The sequence below is a fragment of the Neoarius graeffei genome, chromosome 9, assembly GCF_027579695.1.
Source record: "Neoarius graeffei isolate fNeoGra1 chromosome 9, fNeoGra1.pri, whole genome shotgun sequence".
NCBI classification, from domain to species: Eukaryota; Metazoa; Chordata; class Actinopteri; order Siluriformes; family Ariidae; genus Neoarius; species Neoarius graeffei.
In genome coordinates, this window is record NC_083577.1 from 78,661,087 (window position 1) to 78,683,807 (window position 22,721).

A 22,721-nucleotide genomic window follows, 5' to 3' on the forward strand; every position below is an offset into this window, starting at 1 on the left:
TGCAGTCTTTTTAGTTGGGAATTACAGTACTATATACACTACCGTTCAAAAGTTTGGGGTCACCCAGACAATTTTGTGTTTTCCATGAAAAGTCACACTTTTATTTACCACCATAAGTTGTAAAATGAATAGAAAATATAGTCGAGACATTTTTCTGGCCATTTTGAGCATTTAATCGACCCCACAAATGTGATGCTCCAGAAACTCAATCTGCTCAAAGGAAGGTCAGTTTTATAGCTTCTCTAAAGAGCTAAACTGTTTTCAGCTGTGCTAACATGATTGTACAAGGGTTTTCTAATCATCCATTAGCCTTCTGAGGCAATGAGCAAACACATTGTATCATTAGAACACTGGAGTGAGAGTTACTGGAAATGGGCCTCTATACACCTATGGAGATATTGCACCAAAAACCAGACATTTGCAGCTAGAATAGTCATTTACCACATTAGCAATGTATAGAGTGGATTTCTGATTAGTTTCAAGTGATCGTCATTGAAAAGAACAGTGCTTTTCTTTCAAAAATAAGGACATTTCAAAGTGACCCCAAACTTTTGAACAGGTGTGTATATATATATATATATATATATATATATATATATATATATATATATATATATATATATATATATAATTTTTTTTTTTTTCTTTTTCCCCATCAAAGTTGCATTTTGTGGTTTCGAAGCGAAGTTTTAGTGCCGTTTCTAGAACACAACATCAAGAAAACGTGGAAGAAACAGCAATGATGGAAGAGCCGGTTTCTAAGCTGCCTAAAACTCATTCATTATCTCTAGCCGCTTTATCCTGTTCTACAGGGTCACAGGCAAGCTGGAGCCTATCCCAGCTGACTACGGGCGAAAGGCGGGGTACGCTGCCTAAAACTAGCAATGGGAATTATTTTTTGTTACATAATGCACTCAGGCTGCCAGTCAGTATGTGACACACACACACACACACACACACACACACACACCCTACGCCCCTGATTTACATGAGAAATTTGGTATTCATTGGTGTGTTTAAATTTACAGACAATACGAACTAATGTAAACAATTGGCTTCAACTCGAATAAATATGAATTGGAAATTTTTAGTTCACTATAACTTATGCAAACGCACAACTCGACTAAAAGATTGATAAACGAGGCTCAATGTCCCCAACATTGAAACCTGAAAGCTTTAGAAACTCTAACAGACCTTTACTTTTTAACAGCACTGTTTTGGGATTTTGCTGAGTTTACCTTCAACTGTCTGATTTTTTTTTTTCCAAAGTAATGAACTGTGTAGGCAGGAAAATCACCACGTTTTCTAAATGCACTCCTGAAAATTACTCATTAACTCGGGGAATTAAATTAGATATTTTTGACATGTTAATCATTAATGTACATGAAAGAAAAAGGCTTAAAAGTTATAACTTGTTTGAGTGAAAATAAGTACTAAAATGCACTAGAATGCAGGGTTTTGCGTGTTATGTTATTAAAATATTTTCAGGGGACGTTGTGCCCCCCCCAAATCCCAATCTTAGTTTGACTTTCAAAAGTTCAGGGTTTTTTTTTTTTTTTTTCTTTGCTCCACTTTCATCTCTAGTTTATGGTGAGTGTTTCAAAAGTTTCCGAAGGTCCGGTTTCTTAAAATTCCTTTCTTATAACCTAACAGGACTGAACATTTACACATTAAGGGCCCGGTCCCACAACACTAACTATACCTATAACTCTGACTATACCTCTGCCTGAATTTAGTTCCAGTCTGGAGCAGAAACACTCCAACTATAATCCCCACTATAATATCACTCGGTTCTGCCACTCAGAGAAATAAACGCATGCAACTTAGGAATAGTCAGGAAGTTTATTTCCTTGTTGGTAGCACATTATTCCGGGTCATACTGTACAGCTTAGACTTCAAAACAACCCATGCACACACTCCGGTGGTTGACAAAATACAGATTACGGAAATATAGATTAAAAAAAAAAAAGGATGCAAAATACAGAGTGGGTGCAGATTTTAATACGGATGCTAATAATTTACGGATCGGTCACGGATGTTTCAGTATATTATAGATTGGTTACGGATTTAATACAGATGATTCATCACGGATTAAAAAATTTAAGTCTAAAACAATGAAACATTTGGACTGCCGAAGTTCATAATTAAAATATCTTGCCTGCGTTTATATGTTTACTTTATTAATTTACTATTGATTATTTCACAGAAAATCACACATCCGTGAATAAAAGAATCCGTGCTTTTGTATAATCTCATCTCATTATCTGTAGCCGCTTTATCCCGTTCTTTTTTTTTTTTTTTTCCATGAATCCATATTCCGTGACTTTATGATGCAACAAGGATGTACAGAGATGCCCGGGAAATATAGCACGTGCTCCGAGAACGTCACATGTAAACAATTAGCTGATTGGTCAGATGTTTTATCGGATCAGGTCCAGGTCTGGAAAAATGGCTCCAGAAACAATCTTGCCAATACGGATAAACCCAGGCCTGGGCTATAGCTATCGTTATCGGTCTGGTGTGAGCACCGACTACATAAACTGCAGGAGACCGATTTGGTTATAGTTACCTGTATTGTGGGGCCAGGCTTTAATGATTAGTTCATTAAAGAGTGGCCATGTTTTGAACTTGGAGATTACATGTGCACTTCTCTGACCATTCATCATTAAGAATTCTGTTTTTGCTGTCAAATCTAATTGTAGCGATGGTCTGGTATCAGAAGCTGCCTTCAGCTTTGCGCGAACTCATTTCCATATGCATGACTGAGGACTTGCTACAGAAATCTGCTCTGCTCATCTTCAGTAAATGGAGTCACAGGAATTTTTTATATATATATATATATATATATATATATATATATATATTATATATATATATATATATATATATATATTTTTTTTTAAACACGGCGAACGACTCTCCTCCAGTCATTTTTCACAGGCCGCTGAAATACTTTACTGTGTTCACATTAGAACCGAAACCCACCTGTTGATGACCCTGGCATCATTGCTAATCCCGACAGTCTTTCTGTTCACGTAGATGGAAAAGGAAGTTGGCAATTTCCTTGGTATGTTCAGCTAGCCTGGGCCCGCCCATCCTAAGTGTGACGCAACACGAGGGCCTGTTGCGAGCTTAGTCTGGCAAGGCAAGCCATCTCCAGCTCTTCCAAGCTCCCGAAAAATCGGGAGCCAATCAACTTTGAGCATCTCCAACGGCCCTGGGTAGAGGCGTGTTCAAGGTAGTGACGTAGTAGAACTGCGACCGGAAGCCATAGATTGTTTACAGAATCTATGCCGGAAGCACTTCATTCACTAGAAACATTACGAACATGGAGCAGCGGCAAGCCTTTGACACAGCGGTAGATGCTGTATTGAAAGCATTCAACGGGAAGTTCTCATTGAAAACGGAGCAAAGAGCAGCCCTGGAGGTATTTATCTTCTTCCTGTTACTCAAGCAGTTTCCGTCGCGTCACATACGTCAGAGGAAAGAGTGATGTGATTGGTTTAAGCTTCGTCACAGCCTTTTCTGGCTTCGACCAGTAGCAAACTGAGGCATTTCAGGGAGGCGGGTCAACCACGCCTTTGGGAAACGGTTGGGCTTGATATCTTTGCCAGACCAAATGCTCGCAGAGCTTTGAATTCGCGTTAGCCAGACTAATGTTCAGCTGCTTTATGACGTTGCAGGAGCAACAGATCCGATGGCGGAGCAACCTTTTAGAGGTTGGTGGATGTTGTGAAGTGAAGGGCAGAACTAACCGGTTCCTGAGAAATGGAAAAGACTCGGGGAGAAAATTTGTCGAAAAAAAATAATTCGGACAAGGGCTGTTGAAGTTATTCCACGAAATCGAGTCGTCCATGAACTGATTAGCGGCTATAAGCCATGTAGGACGAGATTGAGTGGAATAACTGTTTTGTTCTATCCACATTCACTGGATTTAGAGAAACGGCCCTTTTTTTATTTTTTGCAAATTCAGTAAATAAAAACTTTTATACAAAATATCCAACAAAATCATTTCTGCTTAGAATGTAAACAAACCGGCGAAATGACAGGAGCAATTTGTGAAAAATAAAGATGCATTCTTGCCATCCAATACTTTCATTCATTCCATATTTTGTTGCCTTTTATTTTTTGGGGTTTTGTTTTCGAGTAGAGTTTTTATTTGGGCGGCTCGGTGGTGTCGTGGTTGGCACGGTCGCCTCACAGCAAGAAGGTTCTGGGTTCGAGCCCAGCGGCCAGCGAGGGCCTTTCTGTGCGGAGTTTGCATGTTCTCCGTGTCTGTGTGGGTTTCCTCCGGGTGCTCCGGTTTCCCCCACAGTCCAAAGACATGCAGGTTAAGGCCCGGTCCCACTGCACTTACGGATGCAAAGAGGATGTAAAACGTAAAAAAATCTTTGCCATCCGTTGGAAAACGCTATGCATCCGTTGTGTACTCATTGCATACGTGCTTCATACGCTCTATCCATCGAGCATCCGTCCACTGTGATTTCATCCGCGCAAAAAGTTTTGAGCTGCACAAAACTTTTAGAACGGATGAACTTTCCGCCGTGTACGATGTAAATCCGCGACATATACGAGCAACAAACATTCTATGTCCGTTATCATCCGTTAAACGTCTGCTGTATCCTCTCTGCATCCTCTGGGCATCCTCGCAACTCACATCCGCTGCAGCTGAAAACGGAAAGAGGGAGGAAAGATAAGGTACATGAAACGTCTATTCATCGTTAGTAGCACGGAAATAGAAAGGATGTAAGCGTATGCATCTCGTATATAAAGTATTCAAAACGGACAAAGCGTTTATATCTGGGATGTATCTCGTATATTTAGGATGTCTGGAGTATGTCTAGAGTATGTAGAAGGACACCTAGCGGACAATCGATATTTTGTATAAAAAGGGGGAGAAAATCATCTGGATCTCTCGATGTAGCCGCCAGCACGTCTTTCCGCTTTATACTGACTGTGTGCGTGCTGCATCCCTTTATATCCACGGAGCAGATGCAATTCATACCCCCCGCATGCGCAGTGAACGGTCTGCATCCGATATACATCTGCGCAACATCCCCTTTGTTTCCGTTAGGCGTACGTGATGCATCCCCTTCATCCGCTATGCATCCGCTCTTTCTGCTATGCGTCCGCTTCTCAGTTATCACCGGTAACCCCTTCGGAGCTGTCATCCACTTCCATCCGCTTTCATCCGCTAGGCTTCCTATGAACATGCATTTAACATCCCCGCTATATACTACCCACCCACGTCCGTTCTGTTTTCGCAAATTTTCGCAAATTTTGTCCATTTCTGGAGCGGATAAAAACGGATAGAGCTACCCCCGAAATTTTGCTCGTCCGCTGTGTCCTTTTTGCATACGTTTTGTGTCCATCGGCCAGTGGGACCGAGCCTTTAGGTTAACATGGGACAGCCTTGGGCTGAAGTGCCCTTAAGCAAGGTACCGAACCCCTGACTGCTCCCCGGGCGCTGTAGTGTGGCTGCCCACTGCTCTGGGTGTGCGCGTGCATGTGTTCACTGCTTCAGATGGGTTAAATGCAGAGGATGAATTTCACTGTGCTTGAAGTGTACATGTGACAAATAAAGGTTTCTTCTTATTATTTCATCCTCCATTGGTTCAGCAACATGTACTGCCATTATTTTTTTTCTTCTTTTTCTTTTTTAGGTTTTTTTTTGGCGGTTGGCAAACCAACTTAAAGGTGCCTTACCGCCACCGACTGGGCTGGAGTGTGGAAAAGGAGATATGGGGGGGAGGGGGGAAACTATATTCTTTTAGCCATTTCTGTTCCTTTTAAATACTTGATGATAAAGCTGCCATTTTGTTTTTCTCTACTCGCAGTATATGAGTTGATATCCTAGTAGTAGAGTAGCCAATCAGAGCGTGCGATTTCTCATATCCAGTGAATGTGGATAGAATAAAAAGGGATATCTCAGTGTAAAAAAAACAAATCATAAGATTTTCTGTGTCGTGATGCTGCAAACTGTATAATTTATTATACCCCTGCTCCAAAGAAGGCGGGTATACTGGTTTACCTCTGTCCGTCCGTATTTCCGTCCGTCCGAAACACCCTTTTTCTCAGCAACCACAAGTCATAGCCACTTGGTACCGAGCTTCAGCTTGGGGTTCTATACTGTGTATACCGTTTTCAGGTCTGTCGCACATCGACTTCCTGTTTACCGACCGATTTGTATTTACGAAACGTCTAGCGTGGATTTACAAAAGTTTTCGTAAATCACAACTGCTTGATATTTTGGTAGCGAGCTTCAGCTTGGGGTTCTATACCGTGTGTACTGTTTTCAGGTCTGTCGCACATCGACGACTTGTTTACCGACTGAATGTGTTTACGAAACATATATAGTGTGGATTACGGAAGCCGAGAGAGGCCCTTCATATAATCTTTTTTTATTCACCTTGTTATCCCAAGATAATGACATAATTAATTCAGGATCTCGAGAAAACAACACAACTAATTAGAGATCTCGAGAAAACAAAACAATTAGCTGTTCCGTGATCTCGAGTAAACAGCTGAGAAATGGTTCATTCAGGTACACCAAGAGACTTGTGATATGCTGACTTTGGGGCTATTTCTCATTCTGTATAGATGCAACTTTGGTCATTAGAATGTCTGGAATAATCGATCACCTAATAAGGCAATATTTTGATCAGGGGTTGACACAGGGAGAGATTGCATTATTTATGTCGTTATCTCGGAATAACGGTTTTGTTTTCTCGAGATCACGGAATAATTGTTTTGTTTTCTCGAGATCTTGAATTAGTTGTGTTATTTTCTCGACATCCTGAATTAATTATGTCGTTATCTCGGGATAACAAGGTGAATTAAAAAAAAAAAAGATTATATGAAGGGCCTCTCGCGGCTTCCGTAGTGGATTTACAAAATTTTCACAACACTTTTTCCTCAGCAACTACAAATCACAACTGCGTAATATTTGGTACCGAGTTTCAGCTTGGGGTTCTATACCGTGTATACCATTTTCAGGTCTGTCGCACGTTGACTTACTGTTTACCAACTGAATGTATTTCCGAAACATGTAGGGTGGATTTTGACGCTGTTTCAAGAAGCAAAATGCTGTTTCAAAATGAAAGTTTACCAGGATGCTGTTTGAAATCCCTGAGGAGAACACCATTCATTATTTGTCAAAGTCAACATTCATAATAAGTGTCCTATTCCTTTGATTGCTTGGATTCTGATATAAGCAAGAGCGGGGGGGGGGGATACGTAAGTGAGCAGTAGCTCACAGTTGATCTTGTTTTTAACAGCTTTGCGGTGTCCAGAGAAGGCCGTTTACTCCTGGCTGACGATATGGGCTTGGGAAAGACGGTGCAGGCCATCTGTATTGCAGCCTACTACAGGAAAGAGTGGCCGCTGCTCATCGTTACTCCATCCTCCGTCCGCTTCACATGGGCTGAGGTGAGTTCTAGCACAGCAGCCTTAAACTGATCTCTGAAATATGGTTTGTAATACGAATTAATGTTGTTTCCTGTTTAGTTTATTATAAGAATATGTATTTTCTCTCGGTGTTGTGTGTTAGGCGCTCCGTCGCTGGTTGCCCTCAGTAGCAGCAGACAGCATTAATGTGGTGGTGACGGGTAAAGACAGTCTTCGCTCCGGTCTCATCAACATCATCAGCTACGACCTGCTTAGCAAGATGGGAAAGCAGAATTTAGCCAGTCCATTCGGTGTGCTTATTATGGTACGCTACGCTGCGCTGTCTTCCTGTAATAACTTGCGATTAAATATAGAAAAGGGTCGAATGTAGTTACCATGGGGCACAATGCTTCTTTTGCATTTTGTTTGAATAAGAAAAAAAACATCAAATTGTTAATATTTTACACTATGGAATGCATTTTTATGTGGATTGTGTTTGGATTTATTTTTTTGCAAAATGTTGGAGCTAGGGATGTTAACCGATGACTGTTTGACCGGTGGTTGACCGAATCAACGTCAACCGGTTCATTTTTTTTTTTTGGTTGTCTGTTAAAAAAAATAAAAAATCAATCGTTTTGGAGCGGAGAACCTGGAATTCTGTGTTGTAAACGCTTGGGGCATGCCATGCGGTGTAAGGACGACAGCTGACAAATCAGAAACACCCATTCAGTCATGTCCTGCCCTCCCGCCCCAGTTAAAGACAGCTGACAAATCAGAAACACCCATTCAGTCATGTCCCGCCTTCCCGCCCCAGTTGAAGACAGCTGACAAATCAGAAACACCCATTCAGTCATGTCCCGCCCTCCCGCCCCAGTTGAAAACAGCTACCACTCGGCGAGAGAAAAGTGTAGACACAGGCTTTTTAGCTTACAAATTACTATTCTGGTTTTTTTTTTTTAAATTATTATTAGAAGGCACATCGAGTTTAGTCCTGCCTTGGCCAGTGCATTCTGAAAGTATGTTTCGATCTGTAGCCAACAATGTATGTTATTGCAGATCATATCTCTCCACGCAAACTAAAGGTGCAGATGCCGACTTTTTCACGGCTGAATCGTGCAGATCCGATTTTTTTTTTTAGGGGGGGCGTTGGAGTGTCTGAATAATTTCACCAGAGTAAATTCTGAATTAAAATTACTAAATAAGCAAATGCCGTTGAAATTATTCAGACACTCCAACGTCCCCCCCCCCCCCCCCCAAAAAAAAAAAATCGGATCTGCACAATTCAGCCGTGAAAAAGGCGGCATCTGCCAAAAGGCGCGCTGTTTGCATCCCTGTTAAACTCATCGGTTAACCGACTTTAACCGGCTAATGAGGCTCGGTGGTCGGTCAAGATTTTTTTTAGTTTTCGCCATCCCTAGTTGGAACTACACTGAGGTGAGTCAAGGGAGGAAAAAAAGCACGTTAATAGAACAAACAGAAAATCTGCACATTGATCTCCAGCCTCACCAACACTGCCAACTGTCTACTAAAGTTTCCAACAGCAGATCTTCACCATGAAAGCATTATCTCAGCCTTTTGCGGGTTTTTTTTTTTAAACCGTCAAATTGTATTTTACTGGAAGGCTGTATAATCACACTTGCCATAGAAGTCCCATTACACATAATGTAAAACATTATGGGGCAGACTGTTTTTTAGGAAAATAATCAACAATAGGATGGCGTGATACAGCCTGACTTGAATTGGAGTTACTGTTACCACCCTGAAGTTGATTATTTTTCAATAACAGCACATACCGAAGTGTTTTATTCCTCTTGGACCACAGCAGTTTGCCAAGGATTAATACAAGGATTATTATTTTCATCCATGTGTATTAGGGTGCATCAGTTGTCCCCTAAAAATGAAAAGTTCCTCCGATCATGATGCATTTTTGTTTTTATGTTCCTTTTGGTAAGAAAACACACTGGGTGAAATATTTTGACAAAATTCAAAAGTTTAATGGTGGCACCAGGAGCTCAAAGTTATGGAAAAAGCTGCTATTTTATGACTTTTATGACAAAATTTCGATCACTTTTCATGAAACATTATGGCACCTTATAGAGTATACCAAATATCTTAGATGCACATTTTTAGTACATATTCTAAATATATTATCAAGCACAGTTTGAGTTTTAGGCGGCACGGTGGTGTAGTGGTTAGCAATGTCGCCTCACAGCAAGAAGGTCCGGGTTCGAGCCCCGTGGCCGGCGAGGGCCTTTCTGTGCGGAGTTTGCATGTTCTCCCCGTGGGTTTCCTCCGGGTGCTCCGGTTTCCCCCACAGTCCAAAGACATGCAGGTTAGGTTAACTGGTGTCTCTAAATTGACCGTAGGTGCGAATGTGAGTGTGAATGGTTGTCTGTGTCTATGTGTCAGCCCTGTGATGACCTGGCGACTTGTCCAGGGTGTACCCCGCCTTTCGCCCGTAGTCAGCTGGGATAGGCTCCAGCTTGCCTGCGACCCTGTAGAACAGGATAAAGCGGCTAGAGATAATGAGATGAGATGAGTTTGAGTTTTAGCTGTTCATTGAATCATTGTTCAACTACTTTTAAACAATACAAATGTATTATGAATCACATTAATGCTTCTCAATCCCTTGCAAAGGTTCTTAAGGTGATCTCTGGCTCACAAGAAATCAATAAATGGAGTCCAACATTGTGATTCAAACCTTACGCGAAAACATAAAATAAGCGTTTTTTGGCAAAAAATGAACCTCATGGTGCCACCATTAGACTTTTGAATATGGTCAAAAAATTTTACAGGATGTCTTTATTGGTGAAAAGGAACACCCAAACAAAAATGCATCAGGTTTTATGAAAGTGAGGGCAACTGATGCACCCTAATGTGTATTTGTTTAAAGCTAGACGGCCTTGCGATTTCATAAAATCAGTGGAATTTAGTTCCCTCTGAAATTTGGTCATTCTGAGATGTTTATTTCTGCAATCTCTCAAAAAAAAAACCAACAACCCCAGGTCATTCTGTGGCTGGGAAGTTATTTAATTTGAGGGGATTCCCGAACAAATAATGCACATGAAATCGCTCGCTTCATGCAGAAAGAGGAAGTCCGTGTGCGCACGCATGCGCAGGTTTACCTTTGACAGTTCCATCATTCTGTCGCTAAACGAACAGCTGATCACACCGAGGTGCTCGCTGAGCGCCGATATTTATTAGTTTGGTCCTGCGTTTCCTTTCCTTCGTACAGTATATAACAATGTCTTTTCTTCTCGCTTTCTTTCCATTACTGTAGTCGGTCTTTCACGTTTCATTCGCACACTCACGTCCTCCATTTTTCTCTCCCGTTTCAAATTTGTATCCCACAATGCCTTGCGCGAACAGGGAAAGCCCACCACGTCATGCATGGCGTCGTATCTTGTATTGCGTTACGGTGAAGCAGGAAAAAATAGCAGAGAATTTAGGGCCACTTGGTCGTTGTATTGCCCATTTTTTTGCTAACAAATTAGTAATCAGGTCAACTTAACTTAACACATTTTCTTCTGACTAGAATTGTATCTCCTCTCTCATTTATCATGCGAATTCAGTTCTGATCAATGTTTTGGGTCGATCTTCACTTGGGGAGCAAAATTTATCCCTTTGTTGATTTTCCTGTTGTAAACAGTTTGTCGTGGAGGTCGGTCCTCTCTCACATCGTCACATTTCAGGTTTGTTTGATGTTTTGGTCGTCATGGTTCAGGCTTGTAGCACTCGATTCCAGGACTCGTGACCTAATTTTAAGGACTCATGCCTTGACTCAGACTTGAACACTGATGACTCGGACTCGTGCATTAACTGCATTTGGACTCGGAAATTGGAGACGAGGACTCGTGTTTTTTTTTTTTTTTTTTTTAACATGCCATAATAATTTGGCACAAGATATTTATATCAACATTAATTTTTGTACTAATTTTGTGCAAGAGTGTCTCACCTGTGTGCCCTGGTGCGTGCATCAGAGAGACTCGGGCGTGCTCTGGACAGCGCGCGCCAAGCAGACTCTCATGCGTGCTGTGAACGACTCGCACCTGCACAGGATTAAAGTGCAGTCGCATCTCATCTCATTATCTCTAGCCGCTTTATCCTTCTATAGGGTCACAGGCAAGCTGGAGCCTATCCCAGCTGACTACGGGCGTCAGCACACCTATATAAAAACTGTGAAAACACACTCACTTTGCGAAGTATTGAGTTATTGCTGATGCGTTACAGAGCCTGATTTCCTATTTCTCGTCTTTGATTCTGCCGAGTCTACGATAGCCTGTTTGTGCCTCGCTCGACCTATCGCCTGTTTTACGGTTTTGCCTGCTGTTCTGGATTGTTTACCGTCTTCACTTGTATTAATAAACACGCCTTCTGCACTTACATCCATCTCTGACAGAATACTTCACACTCCCTGACAAAGAGAAGCACATTCACCTGTTCATACGTCATGTTCAGGAACAAACTAATGTTAATGGTGCTGAAACAGACACCGTCAAATGGTGCGGTTGGAGTCTTGTTCTCAGACTCGACTCGGATCAATAGTGGACTTTTTTTTTTTAAATGACTTGGACTTGAGGCGGCTCGGTGGTGTAGTGGTTAGCACTGTCGACTCACAGCAAGAAGGTTCTGGGTTCGAGCTCAGCGGCCGGCGAGGGCCTGTCTGTGTGGGTTTCCTCCGGGTGCTCCGGTTTCCCCCACAGTCCAAAGACATGCAGGTTAGGCTAATTGGTGGCTCTAAATTGGCCGTAGGTGTGAATGTGAAGGTGTGTGAATCGTTGTTTTGTGTGTCAGCCCTGTGATAACCTGGCGACTTGTCCAGGGTGTACCCCGCCTCTCACCCATAGTCAGTTGGGATAGGCTCCAGCTTGCCTGTGACCCTGTACAGGATAAATGGCTACAGATAACAGATGGACTTGGACTTGACTCGGACTTCGAGACTGGACTCGGGCTCAAGGTTTAGTGACTCGACTAGAACACTGTCATGGTGGTTTTGATGGCAGGCCAGATGACGTACTACATCCTTGACGTTCTGGTATCTGATTGCTGGAGGCTCCTTCCCTAAATGCTACAATAGCATCTGCTAGATAATTTTACCATATCAACAATTACACACTATCATTTTTGAATTAGTTTATGTGGTGCATCTGCCATACAAGTGCCTGAATAGGTTGTTACGATAGAAATTTTAATATAATATAGTAGAGCAAGTGCAATAAAGGGCATATCACGGGTAAATTCAGGAGCAAGATCAATGTAATTCTCCTATTTTATATTAAACTTTGGTCAAATATCTGTAACATTCTGCATTCTCTGCAATTTTTTTTTACCTTGCGCAATACCAGAAAAATTCAGTTGAAATCGAGCCATTTGAGGCGAATTGGTCCGCCTTTGAAAAAACTTTGCATTTGGATTTCCTGGGCAACATTGATTTTCGTGACGTCGCGTGCGGGACGCCTCCTTCTGAATCCTACGTCAGCGCTGGTTTGTTTATGAGAAAACGACCTGGTGGTTTTCTGCAAATTTCTTCAACATTATTGCGTAATTATTAAAATGGTTAACAGATGTATCGTAGGAGGGTGTAGCAACACCAATCTTGATGGGATTAGTACTCATCGTTTCCCAAAAGACCGGACAATGAGGGAGAAATGGGAGCGCTTGGTCTACACAGGCTGTGCACTGAAACCGTGCAAAGCTCTCACAGCCTGCTGGCGCTTCCGCAGGTGACGTCACGAATCTGGCTCCAGACTCCCTTGGGATTTTTCCAGACGCGTTTTGTTATTTTATTTTTTTCTGCTGTAGACAGATGGCCTTGTGCAAAATTACCCTTCTGGATGAGTGTGTAAAGGGACATACTTTCATATAAAAAAAAAACGAAATTGGTCTAGAACACTACGTTCAGACTGCAACCTGAAACGACCCATATCCGATTTGTTGTGAAATCCGATTTTTTTGTTAGGCCGTTCACATTACCAATTATATGAGACTTGTATGCGATCTCCAGTATGAACGGAAAACGACCCAAAAGTGTCCCGCATGCGCAAATTGACACGTAATAAGCACATCTACGTAATACGTAAACAAAAAAAAAGCGCACTCCAAGTTTGCAAGTAAAGCATGGAGATGAGGCGAGACCTGGCGATGTGGTTTTTGTGGCGGCGGCGGAACTCACACAATAATCTGATTAATGTGGGCAGCAGACTAATGAGACCGAAGGTGTCAAATTACTGGAAATTTCCAGAACAATCTTATAATCTTGTAATACAGGATGGTTTAAGTTATAAATCAGTTATAGAAACTGTTTTATTTAATCAGGCTAACAGATCAACATCCAGGTCCCTACCAAATCCACCATTAGCTTGATCAATTCTATAAAAGTCTATTTAAATTCTGAAAACTGTACAAATGTTGTTTTCCACCAAAGAGGCGGGATTAGCCAACGCAGAATAGTGACGCTTGTCTCTTGTTGATGACGTGTAGGTCGCATGAATGCGACCTGTCCGGTCAGACTGCAGTCGCATGTGAAAATAACGGATATGCATCGGAATTAGGACCACATATCCAAGCGGCCTGGGTCGCATGTGAAAAAAATCGGATCTGTGTCGTTCAGATTGTCAATAACAAATCGGATACAGGTCGCATATGGGCAGAAAAATCGGATATGGGTCGTTTCAGGGTGCAGTCTGAACGTAGTCGAATATACACTTTAATACAAACCTGTGATTTGACTTAGTTGTCACTATTGTCAGAGCTTGGTATAGAAAATTAATCAACACCTGACCAGTCAGATTTGAGAATTAACTGGTGCTGTGGGATTTAAAAACCGATGATAAATTTCCTCCACCTATGCGGCATCGTTGAAGTTTGAAAGTGGCTGTGTTCTGTACTAACTGTTCCGTTCACTGACACAAACATGTCGGTCACACTGATCTTGAGTATTCCTGGGATTTTGACTTTTGCGTTTAACCCCTTACTGCTTAATTCCAGTTCGGATTCCTGTATAAAAATCGCCTGGTACATGTCTGACCCGCTTTCTTCTTTGTGTGCACAGGATGAGTCCCACTTCCTGAAGAACATTAAAACTGCTCGCTGTAAGGCTGCTCTTCCTCTCCTAAAGGTGCGATGAATTTCCTCCATCACCGCCAGTCAGGATGCACTGTTTTATTATTTACAAGAGTTTACAATATTGTTTTTTTGTGCTCATTGAGGTTACTGATGTTTTATATTGAAAAGTATATCTGTGCCCTCCATGATTATTGGCACCCCTTGTAAAAGTGAGTAAAAAGAGTTAGGGGGAAAAAAAATCCACCTTTTGGTGAAGTCGCTTCATCTCTCACTGAAAAAATGAGAGAAATCCGATCTTCAATTGAAATGAGTTTATTCAGAGAAAAACAGATCCTTCATCAAGTAATAATCATTTTTCAACAAAAACGCATGCTAATATTATTTGCAGCCCTGGAAATGATGAACACGATGTACTGAAGCATGTTTCCCATTTATGCCGCTTTTCCACTACAAACGCGGCTGAGCCGTGCCGTGCCGAGTCGAGCTGAGCGGGGCTGTTGGAGTTGCATTTCAACTACAACCGCGCTGAACCGTGCTGGCTGGAAGTGGGTGGACACATTGGGTGGAGTTAGCGAAAGTGGGTGGACGTCACGTGATGTCGTTAAGCAGCGCAAACACTGACATCAGTGACAGTGGCGGAACAAGTCAGAGCCGGGCCGGGGGCGGGGCAAATGACCGGGCCCTTTATTAAAGCTTATCATAACATCATTTTAGGCTACAAAATGTCCGCAACTGCGGTGTTTACCAATTTCAACACTACCGGGTGCAACTATGTTATTTAGTACATCAAGTCCTTCAAACGAACATGTAACTCAGAAACAAAAAACATTAGGATACTGTACATGGCTCATAATAAAACATCAATAGCCTATACTGCGCACATTATTTGAAGGGCATACGAATGAGCGCTCAGAGTGGTGACAGGAAGAGTCAGAAATAAAAGGAGGACGGTGCAAACCTCACTGAATGCACTGTGTTTACCAATTTCAACACTACGGGGTGCAATGTTATTTTGTACATTAAGTCCTTCAAACGAACATGTAACTCAGAAACAAAAAAACATTAGGCGACATACTGTACATGGCTCATAATAAAACATCAATAGCCTACTGCGCGCATTATTTGAAGGGCATACGACGAGCCTTGCGCTCCGCGAACTCGTCCACGATGCTCTGTATGTCACTGATTCAGTGAGCTTTTCAGCAGTAGTCTCACGACCCGAATAGTAAACAATAAACATGGAGGACATGGAGTCGTTAGTGTTGCTGGTCTTGGTGCTGTGGCCAACAGATACTGGCAAGAGCGTATAGATGAGGCGAGGAGGCGCATAAGGCTTCAGAAATTCTCGTAATTATTCTTCTTCCGGGTTTGCGGTGTTTACAGATCCCAGCGCGCTCGCGGGGCGTGTGTGGGCATGTGAGGACACTCCTCCTCACCAATCAGTGCACAGGGGAGTGTCTGCTCACGCCCCCAACCTCAGTCGGCACGGTTTGGCTCGCTTCAGCCCCACTCCAAAACGGTGCGAGTTTTAGGGGCTAAGCAGGGCTGAAACGAGCTGAGTCGTGCTGGTTTTTGGTAGTCGAAACGCGAGCCGTGTCGGGCTGAAGTGAGCTGAAGCGAGCTGAAAAAGGGTGGTGGAAAAGGGCCATTAGATTGTACACTTTTGAGTTGGAGTGTGTAGGAACTTTCAAGCTGTAATCCACGACTTCCTGATTAATTGAGGAACAAATATGAGATGACAATCCAGGGCTGTGAAAAATCAGCAGATTTGATTGCAAAAGTACCATTTTTGTAAATCGTGTATTTTTGCAAAAAAAAAAGTCGGGGTGGGGATAAGGCCTCTGCATGCTCTTGCGACAAGGCTTTCGCAGATAGCTTTTCGCAGACAGTTGTAATTTATCGTTGAGCGGGGAGTAATAGGTGTGCACGATGTTATTCACCGGCACAACGCAAGGGGGCGCGAAGTCGCTAGGAGTAGTTGGTGGGTGTGGTTAGTGGAGTGTTTATCCTCCGGTTACTTATAATGACTAGAACTTTTTTTTTTTTTTATAATGACTAGAACTGGAGTCGTATAGATGTACGTACTTCCTCAATCAACCGCTCTTCGTGCTGCTCCATCTTCGCTCGTGTTTTTAAAAATGCCGGTCGTGAAAACAAACCAAACCGGGAAAGTAGGGAAGCGGAAGTGCGTGTACAGCGGATGTAGAGTGGACCAATCAGAGCCCTCTTGTCTGCGACGCTGTCTGCGAGGCTTCTGCGGTGGTCACAATTTTTGGAAGGTGCACGCAGAGCGTCTGCGAAGGTGGAGGGGCTACGCAGACACTGTCTGCGACGCTATCTGCGAGGACTGGGTTGTCAGCATAAATTGGCCTTTACTCTGCTAATGGTTGGGGACTGTAATTGCAGAAAAGTACATTGTTTACTGGATTGGTAGGGAATCTAACTGTATTTTACGACATCGTACAAGCTATATATACACAACATCGTAGACCGTTTTACGACACGGCGCCATTTCTTTCTTACTATTTCCGGGTTACTCTCTTCAAACACGTGTTGACAATATAGCTTGCGATTTAAGTGGTGATAGATTTTTTTTCGGTACGTCTGTGTCGCGGAGAGACATTGTACAGAGGGAGGATGGCGATAATGACAATGTGAAAAAAGTAGACAAGGAAAACGGTATCAAGAATCCGTGGAATTGGCGGTGGCTGGAATTTAAAGTCGGAAACAAATGTATCTTTATGAACACATCTGAAAGATCAAAGAACCAGGCAAGGCGTACCGCACGTTACGCCATCAGGATGTAAAATACGGATTGGGAGGAAGAACACGCTCAGTCGATCAGAACTGGTGAAATTAAAGCCGTCAAATTACAGGTTGGCAGGTATTTATATCTTGTTTTCATATTTGTCTGTTGATCACGCATGATTTTTTTTTTTTTACTAAATGTTGATTAGTGTTCTAACTTGTTTTTAATTTGCCACGCTGATCGTCGTGTAAATGCATTTAGCATGATGGCCTTAGCATGATCACACAGTTGTATAGAAGAAATGGCAAGAAATAAAACAAGTTTTAAAGTGACATTTTTAAAACAAAGATGTTATTGGTACATTTACTTGATTTTTATAAACTTTCTAAATGGTTTTGCTCATGGTTCTTGAAATGCCGATCAGTATTTTCAATCTTCATTTAGTTCATGTAGCTAAACTGTTCTTTATACAGTACATGTTGGTTTATAAGTAAGAAATTATTTCAGGTCATGTTCTATTTTCTTCAATATTATGAAAAATACCGATGGATAGTTTTAATGTCGGGCGGCACGGTGGTGTAGTGGTTAGCGCTGTCGCCTCACAGCAAGAAGGTCCGGGTTCGAGCCCCGTGGCCGGCGAGGGCCTTTCTGTGTGGAGTTTGCATGCTCTCCCCGTGTCCGCGTGGGTTTCCTCCGGGTGCTCCGGTTTCCCCCACAGTCCAAAGACATGCAGGTTAGGTTAACTGGTGACTCTAAATTGACCGTAGGTGTGAATGGGAGTGTGAATGGTTGTCTGTGTCTATGTGTCAGCCCTGTGATGACCTGGCGACTTGTCCAGGGTGTACCCCGCCTTTCGCCCGTAGTCAGCTGGGATAGGCTCCAGCTTGCCTGCGACCCTGTAGAACAGGATAAAGCGGCTAGAGATAATGAGATGAGATGAGTTTTAATGTCAAAACAGAGCTATAATCATTAAAATATGCACATTTTGGGAGCAACTTTCTCTTTCAGGAGATGCTAATAATGTTCTGTTTGATGCAAGATTTACTTGGTTTCTGGGGCCATGTGGACTCCATACCCTCAGCTTCTGGGGGGTCCAGACCCCCTGCATTTTTCTCCTCGGATTTTACTTTTTCCATTTCGCAGCCCACAGAGGCTAAATTCTCTTAGTCATCCATCAACATGGGGAAGATAAAAGAACAAACAAACCAAATGAGGGAGAAGTGTGTTGACCTTCATAAGTCAGGGAATGGTTATTAAAAAAAAAAAAAAAAAAAAAAAAAAATATATATATATATATATATATATATATATATATATATAAAGCTACTCGCCCGAAAATGTTCGTTTTTATTGTTGGGGCAATTATAAAAAAAAGTGGACACCAACTGGAACCATTACAAAATTGCCTGGAAGAGGAACCAAGTTTATTTTGCCCCACATAGAGTGAGGAGGAGGGTAAGAGAGGCCAAAAAAAAATCCCCAAGGATAACTGTTGGTGAATTACAAGAAAAAATAAAATCTTGGTTTTTGAATCTCCAAAACCACCATCAGACTCCACCTCCATGCCAACAGATTATTCAGAAGGTGCTAGAAAAAAAAAAAAAGTATTTTTTGTCAGTTAACCACAAACGAAAGCACCTGAAGTTTGTAAAACACTACAACGTTTGACTGGAACAGTGTTCTCTGGTCTGATGGAACAAAAAGGAGCTTTCTGGCAATAAACACTCAAAGTGGGTTTGGTGTAAAAAGGATGGCTATAATGAAAAGAACCCAATCCTTACTATAAAATATGGTGGAAGTTTGGTGATGTTTTGGGGCTGTTTTTCCTCCAAAGGACCTGGAAACCTTGTTGGGGTCCATGGCATCATGAACTCCGTGAAATACCAGGACATCTCATCTCATTATCTCTAGCTGCTTTATCTTGTTCTACAGGGTCGCAGGCGAGCTGGAGCCTATCCCAGCTGACTACGGGCGAAAGGCGAGGTACACCCTGGACAAGTCACCAGGTCATCACAGGGCTGACACATAGACACAGACAACCATTCACACTCACATTCACACCTACGCTCAATTTAGAGTCACCAGTTAACCTAACCTGCATGTCTTTGGACTGTGGGGGAAACCGGAGCACCCGGAGGAAACCCACGCGGACACGGGGAGAACATGCAAACTCCGCACAGAAAGGCCCTCGCCGGCCACGGGGCTCGAACCCAGGACCTTCTTGCTGTGAGGCGACAGCGCTAACCACTACACCACCGTGCCGCCCCATACCAGGACATTTTAAATCAAAATCTGGCTGCATCTGTCAGGAGACTAAAACTGGGTCATTTATTGGATTTTCCAGCAGGACAATGATCCAAATCATATGTCCAAATCAACATACAATGGATATAAAGTCTACACACCCCCGTTAAAATGATAGGTTTTTCTGATGTAAAAAAAAAAAATGAGACCACGATAAATAATTAAAAAACTTTTCCCACCTTTAATATGACTTATAACCTGTACAATTGAGTTGAAAAACAAACAAATCTGTGAGGGGAAAAACATTTAAAAAAACGTACAATAAGTTGGTTGCATCAGTGTGCACACCCTTAAACTAATATTTTGTTGAAACACCTTTTAATTTAATTACAGCATTCGGTCTTTCTGGGTTGGAGTCTATCAGCCTGCCACATCTAGACTTGGCAATATTTGCCCACTCTTCTGTGCAAAAGCGTTCAAAATCTGTCAGATTGCGAGGGAGTCTCTTGTGCACAGCCCCTCTTCAGGTCACCCTACAGATTTTCAATTGGATTTAGGTCTGGGCTCTGGCTGGGCCGTTCCAAAACTTCTTTTTAATTTTCTTCAGGTGTCTGCTGGACATCTTCAACTTTTTAGCAGACACCTGAAGGTTTTGGGCCAAAATTGGCTGGTATTTAGAACTGTTCATAATTCTTTCCAACTTGACTAAAGCCCCTGTTCCAGCTGAAGAAAAACAACCCCAAAACATGATGCTGCCACCACCATGCTTCACTGTGGGTATGGGGTTCTTTTGGTGATGCGCAGTGGTGTTTTTGAACCAAACATACCTTTTGGAATTGTGGCCAAAAAGTTCAACCTTGGTTTCATCAGACCATAACACATTTTCCCACATGCTTTTGGGAGAGTTGGTTGGTGGTTTTATTTATTTATTTATTTATTTATTTATTTATTTATTTTTAAATTAGCTGGGCCTGGATGCTTTTCTTTTCTTACAATCTTGCGACCCTACCCCACAGTCCAGACATATGGAGAATACGGGAGATTGTTGTCACATGTAGTACACAACCAGTACTTGCCAGAAATTCCTGCAGCTCCTTCAGTGTTGCTGTCGGCCTCTTGGCAGCCTCCCTGACCAGTTTTTGTCTTGTCTTTTCATCAATTTTGGAGGGACATCAAGTTCTCGGTAATGTCACTGTCGTCCCATATTTTCTCCACTTCTTCTTGATGACGGTCTTCACTGTGCTCCATGGTATATCTAATGCCATGGAAATGTTTTTGTCCCCTTCTCCTGACTGATACCTTTCAACAATGAGATCCCGTTGATGCTTTGTAAGCTCTCTGTGAACCCTGGCTTTTGCTGGAGGAGGCGACTGAGTAAATGTCTGAACTTTATTTGGGGTTAATCAGAGTCGTTGTAATGGATGGCAGGTGTGAACCCAAAAAGACTGAATGCTGTAATTAAATCAAAAGGTGCTTCAACATAGTATTAGTTTAAGGGTGTGCACACTTGTGCAACCACCTTATTGTACGTTTTTTTATTTTTTGTTTTTCCCCCAAACAGATTTGTTGGTTTTTCAATTAACTTGTACAGGTTATAGGTCACATTAAAGGTGGGGAAAATTTTGAAATTAATTATCGTGATCTCAGGTTTTTCTGACGTTTGTAAGAAACAAACATTTTAACGGGGTGTGTACACTTTTTTTTTTTTTTTTTTTTTAAATATCCACTGTAAAAATGGTTCGCTGAGCACAGAATCAAGCTTCTGCCCTGGCCATCTCGGTCTCCTGACCTCAACCCTGTTGAAACCCTGTGGGCTGAGCTGAAGAGGAGAGAGCACAAGACGAGAGGGCCTCGGACTCTGGATGACCTGGAAAGGTTGTGTAAAGAGGAATGGTCTCGGATGCCCTGCTCTGTATCTTCAACCTTATAAAATGTTATAGGAGAGACTCAGTGCTGGTTTACTGGCAAAGGGAGGCTGTACAGGGCATTAAACAAAGGGGTGCCAACAATAGTGGCACGTGTTTTTGTTGAAAATGATTATTTCCTGATGAAGGATTTGTTTTTCTCTGAATACATTTATTTCAGTTAAAGGTTGGTTTTTCTTATTTTTTTCAGTGTGAGATGAAAATTTTTTTTTTCTAACCCTTTTTACTCATCTTTTATAAGGGGTACCAGTAATCATGGAGGGGTGTGCGCATGTGTGTGTGAAATGTATATGAGTGATTCCACGCTTATGGGTACTGAAATGGGGACATGAACTTATTTTTAACATTTTTTTTTTAACAACATTTTTGACAGCACTTTTATTTATATATATATATATATATATATATATATATATATATATATATATATATATATAAAAAGTGATTCCACGCTTATGGGTACTGAAATGGGGACATGAACTTATTTTTAAAAATTCACCTAAAACCATTTCTTTTTTTTACCATCAGGTCACAAAACATGTAATCTTTAATGAATGATATGTTAAAAGAAAACTTTAATTTTCTGAGATGTAATAAAAACATTTATATGCCAAAGTCAGAACGTAACAGAAGTGTTGTGGACATATATATTCTCAATTTTAACAATGTAGAATTACTTTTTGAAACATAGGAAGGTGATGTTTTAGCAAATATAATTAATAAACATGTGTAGTAGAATAAACATACACATTCTTTCAATAAGATTAACATGGTATATAGCTAGATTGTAATTAATTTGTAACAGACGCGAGATGGACAATCGTAACAGAAGTAATGGAACAGACATCATTTTGGAACTCATAGGCTTGACTTTGGCATATAAATATGTTTTTATTACATCTCAGAAAATTAAAGTTATCTTTTAACATATCATTCATTAAAGATTACATGTTTTGTGACCTGATGGTATAAAAAGAAATGGTTTTAGGTGAATAAGTTCATGTCCCCATTTCAGGACCCATAAGCGTGGAATCACTCATATACGCTTTTTTTTTTTTTTTTTAAACAAATATGCTTTACTAACCAACTTCCTTGTTTTTTTTTTTTGTTTTTTTTTTTTTAATTTTGTTTGATGGTTATTGAAAATGTTGTCCCTGTCTCTTGCTGTATGAAAACGGCAGGCAGCTAAAAGAGTGATCCTGCTGTCTGGAACTCCTGCTATGTCGCGTCCAGCTGAGCTCTACACACAGATTCTGGCTGTGAGGCCAACACTGTTTCCTCGTTTCCATGATTTTGGAGTGAGATATTGTGATGCCAAGCAGGTACTGTAACTGCCTCAGTGGGCTTTAATC

The 22,721-nt window shown here is 41.6% G+C and overlaps 1 protein-coding gene across 3 annotated transcripts in view; it reads left to right on the forward strand.

Annotated features, from left to right (window-relative positions):
* Nucleotides 1–22,721, forward strand: part of smarcal1 (SWI/SNF related, matrix associated, actin dependent regulator of chromatin, subfamily a-like 1) — a 93,998-nt gene that overhangs the window by 42,518 nt on the left and 28,759 nt on the right. For all 3 annotated transcript variants that reach the window (XM_060930335.1, XM_060930336.1, XM_060930337.1), the window contains exons 7-10: nucleotides 7,278–7,428; nucleotides 7,550–7,711; nucleotides 14,438–14,503; nucleotides 22,551–22,691. In XM_060930335.1, coding sequence (XP_060786318.1) covers nucleotides 7,278–7,428; nucleotides 7,550–7,711; nucleotides 14,438–14,503; nucleotides 22,551–22,691 — 520 coding nt within the window. The remainder of the gene's footprint in view (nucleotides 1–7,277; nucleotides 7,429–7,549; nucleotides 7,712–14,437; nucleotides 14,504–22,550; nucleotides 22,692–22,721) is intronic.